The sequence below is a fragment of the Corylus avellana genome, chromosome ca9 (genome assembly GCF_901000735.1).
Source record: "Corylus avellana chromosome ca9, CavTom2PMs-1.0".
NCBI classification, from domain to species: domain Eukaryota; kingdom Viridiplantae; phylum Streptophyta; class Magnoliopsida; order Fagales; family Betulaceae; genus Corylus; species Corylus avellana.
In genome coordinates, this window is record NC_081549.1 from 8,828,894 (window position 1) to 8,836,120 (window position 7,227).

Here is a 7,227-nt window from a genome sequence, read left to right on the forward strand (position 1 = left end):
CCACCACTTTTTTTTTTTTCCTTCCTTTTCATTGTAAGTGTTAGTTTCTTTTTTCTCCCCTTTCATTTTGAGTGTAGCTATCAGTTTCAAGATAAGTATTTTATACACGGATGACAGGAAATTAGGAGCATGTGCAACTGTTCACACCATATGAGAACATGGATATCCCATTTGAAAGAGAATCAGTTGCGCATGTTACTTAGGGTTGAAATCTATTTGGAAATTGTTGATATAATATTCACATTGACTTCGAGTACATACAGCTTGGACCCCAACCCCCACAGAAAAATCATCTTCATTTCGTGGCCAAGATTTAAAGTTGATGTATGTAACGGTGTAGATGATTTCACGTTATTTAAATTCCAACCCCTTCCCCCAGCTGGCTCTCTCTCTCCTAACTCTGGAAAGGAAAATGATAATGATAAATGTGAAGAGAAAAAAGCACTTATCTTTACAAGTAATCTAAAACTCTATTTACAAAAATGGGGCATTGGGAAGGAAGAAGGTTGGAAAGGGGGATGGAATCACATGGAACAATACACTCGTATGATACATTTTGTTCAAAACTTATAGTAAAGATCAAATTTTTTTTTTTTTTTTTTTTTTTGTTTTCGGCCTATATTGAAGCAGGCCGAGATGTTAAGAGGTTGCGGGTGTTTTCCCTTCTAGACTATTTCAACGTGAATAAAAACTTTATAAATAAATTCTTGTCCGTTTTAACTTTTTATTTTATCTTTAAATTTAAACTTGCCTTTAGTAAAAAAAAAAAAAAGGAAAAAAAATACACTTTACCTCCTTAAAGTTTATGGCGATTTTTAATTCAATCTTCAATGTTTTAATTTTGACAATATACCTTCTCAAATTTTCAAATTTTTGCAATTTAACCAGTTGTGTCTCAAACTTCTTGTATTGTTCATAATTTTTTATTTTTACAAAAAATTTTAAAAAAAAATCGCCACCATTTGGCCATTTTTTGCACTTCAATTTTTTTTTTTTTTTTAATAAAAATAAAAATTAGGGGCAATATAAAAATTTAGAGATAACATTGGTTGAATTGTAAAAATTTGGAAGTTTGGAGGGTGTATTGCTAAAATTGAAACTTTGAAGGTCGAATTGAAAAACGTCCCAAATTTTGAGGGGCAAAGAGTAATTTTCTCAAAAAAAAAAAAAAAAAAAAAATCAACTTAGTTCTTATGATCGTAAACTTATATCTGTCTATTATTTGAAGGTTAAAGTAAATTAGCTTAATTACCAAAAATAGCCAAGAGGTTATTGCCTTGTTGGAGAAATGAGAGAAAAAAGAAAAATAAAGTGGGTTTTGTGAGTAATTGAAGGCTTATCCACTGCGCATATCTACATTTATCAGCGAGAAACCATTTTTCCCAACATTTCTGAGCCTACCCAATCCACTAGGTTGGCTCCCGATTCGGATTGGCTCAGGCTCGGTGTCACCTTTTAGATTTCCGACCGGGTCGGGTCAGAAATTGGTAATCAACCCACAAAATTGATTTTTTCAACCCCACCCGAATTTATATTAAACCTTATTAAAAAAAAAAAAGAAAAAGATTTTGTAAGGTTCAAGTACTTAATTAAGGGTCAGTTGTGAATATCATTAGATCATTAACGGGTATAAAAGAAATCTAGAAAATTTTCCTACTGATTTGTGCGCCGCGATTTGCATTATGGTGAATTTTGCGAAAAAATTCATGAAGAAATCTCTAATGATTGGATTGAATCCATCCACCAATGACAAACTTGATTTTGGATAAATGACCATCAAACAGCCACCCCCCACAGTGATCTTGTCAACACCTAACTTTGATTCTTTAATAACTACAAGGGTAGCTTTGGAAAAGGTCACCCAAAATATTAACATTTTTTTTTTTTTTTGGGGAGTAAATATTAACTATTTGATCATATATAACAAGGGGAAAATAATAAAATAAAATAAGAAAACTGACATATTCCTATTAAAAAAAAAAGAAAAAAAAAGAAGCTCAATTGAGAAGAAGATATTTGAAAAAAAATAGAAAGCAAACTAGTAAGAATACCCAAAATGCAGGAGAGCAATTTACTGAAAAAGCTTCTTCAATCTTCTACTGCAGCTCTCGTGGCAAAATACAAAAAGCTTTTGAGAGGCCTCATCCGTTTGCTTCTATTAATTTAAGGATATAATACTCTTTGTTTGAGTGTTATCTAAATATTATTACTGATAAAAGATAGTGACCACTTTTACCTTTGGAGGACTGGATTGGCAAAGAAACACATTTGCCTCACAATAATAATAATAATATTAGACACTGCTGATGTCCACTCGGCTTCTATGGAGCTGAAAGGCTGGGGTGATCCAGCTCCCACAACTGCATTGGATGCCTGACCAATTGAAGTAGCCCAACCGGCCGTCACAGTGAGCACAGCACAACTTCCCCTCCAGTGCACCTTCTTCAACTGCGTCACACCATATATCAAAACTAAAACTTCAATTATTTCAACCATGCACAGATACACATGAATCTATGTAACGTATGCACAAGCAGAAGTACCAGTATTTACTTCACATATACCATTAGATGTAAAAATGGTTAGGATTTAAATTTATACATCTAACAGTAGTGTACATGATTCCACATTATTTACATTTTTTTAAAAGATGTACCAACATTGAATTCATATACACTGACCATAAAATGGATATTAATTATCCAATTCAATTGAAATACAGAGAATCCTATTCCTATTTCACAGTTTTGTTTGCACTAATTGCCAATGAATTCCTGATTCCAAGATAATCCCAATATAGCAACTGCAAAATTCATCATGCATCACTATATCGAAACACTGTAGTAAGATTGCAAGAGAAATTAGGTCACAATTGAATGGAAACCCAGCATAAAAGAGATCTAAGAATGATTTCACAAGCTCAAACTTAACCATAGGATCACAACACAATTACACCACTTTCGGTTAGCCCAACAAGATGTAAGCACCAAGAATGGGACTCGTGTCATGGCTAAAGTTCGTAACACAGTTACAGCTCATCCCACAGTACTGGAATATATCTAGAGCTCAAGAGTACTAGTCCAAAAATCAGAAACTTCGAAAATAATAGTTTACCTGCTGTCATCCATCGTAGAGGCTCAACAAAAATGGACGAACACTCTGTCTCATCAGACTTGTAATAACGGTTTCCGCTTTTACGCTTGTTCCACTCAAAGGATGTCTCACCCTCCCCTGGGATGTGATCTACAACATTCTCCTGCAATGCAACAACTCTTCGGCATTTCTTGCAGCGGTACGCAGGAGTCTGATTATTTCCTTCATTTGAAGCTACTTCCAATTCCGAGGAAATTTCGGTAGACAGGCCGGGATCTGCCCCAAATTTAGAACTGTCTATCTTCTCCCCACGGTTATAAAACTCACCTGAAACCATGGGAGAGAACTGGATAAAACAATCCCTTTTCATTCTCAAGCGCATCGCAGTAAAAAGAAGCAATAGCAACTGAATAATGCACATGGGAATACCAAGCTTTAAATAAACTTAGACCTATTATCACGCTCACTGGTGAATTAATTGTTACACAAACTTTCGGAAATTATCATGTTGAGCCAAAAGAATTGTACATCAACAGCAAGCAAATTAAGCTCTTTCGATGCTCTATACACCATTTGAGTGTTGATTCTAGACCCTTATTTATCAAGCATAAGACCATAAAGCAGATAGTTAATAAGCTCTAACTTAACTGATACCTCCTCCCTGAATAAGAACGGTATGGAGGATGAATGGAAAAGGACCTTTTTTAACAAATGACAGGATTAATTCTGATTCCGTCCCATAAATCTTCATAAATCTCACACCTAAGCTGGATCGACCCTCAGACCTTCTCCTTTTCAAGAGTAGAAGTACCACTAAGAAAAAACCTAAAAGGCAGGTAAAGCTTGACAAAGGCATAAAGGGGGAAAAATTGTACCCAGTACTTTCAGTCGAAAGCGCTTGTATACTGGGCTTGCATGGTCAACCTTGAAGCCCATCTGCTCAAACATTTTTAACTGCAATGAGAAAAAGTAAACCATAAATTTCTAATAGGCTCAACATTACACCTTAGAATCACCATGTGATACAGAATTTTATTGCATTACCTGCTCTAGAAAGCCATCATTGGGGCAAACAAACTCGCAGCTATGCCGTAAGGATTCAAGCGCATCTGCAGGGATGTGTCGGCAGAAAAAGAAAATAAAAAGAAGAAAAAAATTGGGAATGCCATTTAAATTTGAGAAACGTCTATAATATTTTCAATTTCATTTGACAAAATGTCCATTTAAAGTACTGGAAACAAGACAAGAAGCCACAGGCATGCACCAATTTGTAGACATAAAGAACTTCAAACAGATAATTGATTTGTACACACCTTCTTGAGATAGATGTTCTGTTCTCATAAGATATGCCGTAAGAATAGCTGCACTGCAACAAACACATGCAAAGAAGGGTGTAAACCCTAAAACTTGACAATTAAGTAATCCGGAAAATGTAGTAAAATATAAGCTTCTGCTAGACAACTTCTGCCATTAGTTAGTAAGCTGACATATAAAAAACACTCCACTCTACCTTTATACGCTTAAGGACTGTTGGAAGAATTAAAAAAAAAAGTAAAAAATAATAGCCAGCAAACCATTTTTAACAAATAAATACAACTTTCAAATCCAAGATTTAAAAATCAAGTACACAGCAAACTTCTTGTCATGTGACCCACAAAAAATGGTATTAGGATGCAACTTATCCATTTTGTAGAATTTGAAAGGCAACTCAACCGATCCGAAAAATGGTATTAGGATGCACACTACAAGAAAAATATGATAGGCACCCAAATGACAGAATAGTTTTTAGTAGTAACTTTTGTTTCCAAATTACAGCAATACGTAAAGCTATAAACCTAAAACCAGCCAACCAACAATATTTGTTTTTTTGATAAAAATGTATATATACCTTCTTGACACGCCGGCAAAGCAGTGCACCAAAACAGACCCCTCTTTTCGGCTCTTATCAATGAAATCGAAACAAACATCCAAATAATCCAGAAGGTCCTCACTCTCCATGTCTCTCAGCGGCACAGCCATCCTCACCAGCTTCAAGTCCTTGCCTGCATATTCCAAAGAGTACAAAAGCTTCTCCGGCGACAAGGAACTCTTCGACCCCCCATCACCACCCGAGGCATTCTCAGAACCCGAACCACCATCACCGCCACCAGACCCTCCAACATAGACCTTCTTGATTTCCTTTGTGGGGATAACGAGACCGCTACGCCATTCGGAGAAAAACGATATCGACGCCGAACTGAGGACCGATAGAATGTGTGTGATCTCAGTGCTACCTTTTTGGAGAATGTCCGCCGCGTCGCCGATGTTCCCGATGAATAGATTCTCACGAACACGGTACGGCATGACAACACAAGCACACAACGGATTCCGCCCAAACCCTTGAAAACTTTTGCCTACAAAAAAGTTTAAAATATGAATTCACGGTTTTTTACGCTATTTTACCTGATCATCAAGCAATACTAGCTCAGCTGGAAATGAAATTTTCTGGGAAAATGCTAATGTTCTGTTTGGCTGCAGAGAAAATGAAGGAAAAGAAACTGCAATCACATCACACATTGCTAACAATCAATTATTTTCTTCTAAATTAAAAGCTCCAGGTTTAGTTTATTCGAATTTTAGTAGGAAATAAAATCTAATCATAAAAGGTAATAAGCAATCAAATGTTCGCAAAAAAGTGTCAGTAAAATTAATCTCTTTGGGTCTATTTGGCTTCTGAGCAAATGTTGGAAAGCAAAGAATTGAAATTTTGAAATATCGGCTCCGGTAAGATGAAGTTCCATATCTCAGAAAGCACCGCGACATAAATGATAAAACATACAATTCAAAAATCCACCTTCTCTCTCTCTTTTCCTTCGTTTTCTCACCAACCAAACAGAATGAATTCTAAAGAATCGGGGACGAACCCGAATAAGAATCGAAAATTATATTCCGAAAAAAATTGAATTTAAGTTTAAATCGAAAATCGAAGTGAGTTTCATCTGTCACTTTCTATTGAGAAAAAAAGAAAAAAGAAAAAAGAAAATCAAACCTGAAATCTCGGAATATTCCGGCCACTCTCTCTCTCTCTCTCTCTCTCTCACTCTGCACTTATCATTTTCTGTTTAATTACAGTGTGACTATATAGTACTTGGCACGTGGGAGGCTTGCAACGTGGGCTTCCGCCCGTGCGAGATTTTGTAAGCTGATTTTGGCGGCCCACGTATATAAAACAAAGACGTGGCTTTTGGGACCCACCACTTACTTTCGGTTAGAATGGCTTGGCCGCCTGATGACGTGTAGAGATCAAGGCCGTTAACGAGAGCGATTGGTTTGCTTGACGATACTGCTAGTGGCTCGCGTGTTCACGATGGACGATCAGACTGGAGTTTGAGTTTCCATCGAAATCGGACGGCCATCTGAGTTGCCATAAATCTTGGTCCATAGAACAAGATGAACCTTACAAGCAGCTTACAATTATAGATTTTTCTTTTCCTTTCTTTATCAACCTCAGAACAATCGGGATCAATCGACCTATCCCAACCGGCCAAGACGCAAGTCCATTGGCACATATTAAGATAATTTTAATTTGATTGTTTAAATACTTTTTTTTAAAACATATAAAAAACATAGTTTTTTTTTTTTTTTTTTTTCTAAGCAAAAAGTTAAGCAAGAGGGACATACTATATCTATATTACTTGAAAATTACTACAGTAACACGAGTAATACTAAATACCATTCTTATGTTCTTATATTCTTTTAAAATTTATGTTGCTTTTAAAATTATCATTGGATCAAAATTAAAAAAATGATCTATTATAAATCCAAAGATGATTTTTAAATCACATAAGTTTTTTTAAAAATACAATAGAGACATGTGAATGACATTTAACATTACTCTAGTGGCATTTACCTATTAGGGTCCGCCAAAAAGAGTCTAGACACGGGGAACTATAGATGTTTTTTCAAGTCTGATTGAATCATAATTTGACTTAATCCTATCAGGACATCAGTGGAACCCAAGACTACTAATACGAATACCTAATTGAATGTTCGGTACTCTGGTAGAAGCTCAATTTCTAATAAAATGTCATAACCTTTACTAATCTAAGACGTCCTGAAGTTATTTTATTATTTTTAACGCTGTCCTCAACCATA

General features: G+C 35.6%; 1 protein-coding gene across 1 annotated transcript; it reads right to left on the reverse strand.

The window, feature by feature from the left end:
• Nucleotides 1-2,046: 2,046 nt before the first annotated feature.
• Nucleotides 2,047-6,170, reverse strand: LOC132191625 (uncharacterized). The gene is made up of 7 exons (XM_059606711.1): nt 6,122-6,170; nt 4,982-5,486; nt 4,407-4,459; nt 4,138-4,202; nt 3,969-4,047; nt 3,115-3,420; nt 2,047-2,448 (listed from the first exon to the last, which is right to left on the reverse strand). Exons 2-7 carry the CDS (start codon nt 5,434-5,436, stop codon nt 2,294-2,296), a joined length of 1,113 nt encoding a protein of 370 aa, XP_059462694.1. The 5' UTR covers nt 5,437-5,486; nt 6,122-6,170; the 3' UTR covers nt 2,047-2,293.
• Nucleotides 6,171-7,227: the final 1,057 nt, after the last annotated feature.

Excerpts from the sequence above, each read along its gene's own strand:
- LOC132191625 (XM_059606711.1), bottom strand. The coding sequence starts at position 5,436 with ATGCCGTACCGTGTTCGTGAGAATCTATTCATCGGGAACATCGGCGAC. Across the intron at positions 4,048-4,137 it reads ATGATGGCTTTCTAGAGCAG|TTAAAAATGTTTGAGCAGAT; the intron begins GTAATGCAATAA and ends TTCTCATTGCAG. Across the intron at positions 3,421-3,968 it reads CTTTCGACTGAAAGTACTGG|GTGAGTTTTATAACCGTGGG; the intron begins GTACAATTTTTC and ends CCATGGTTTCAG.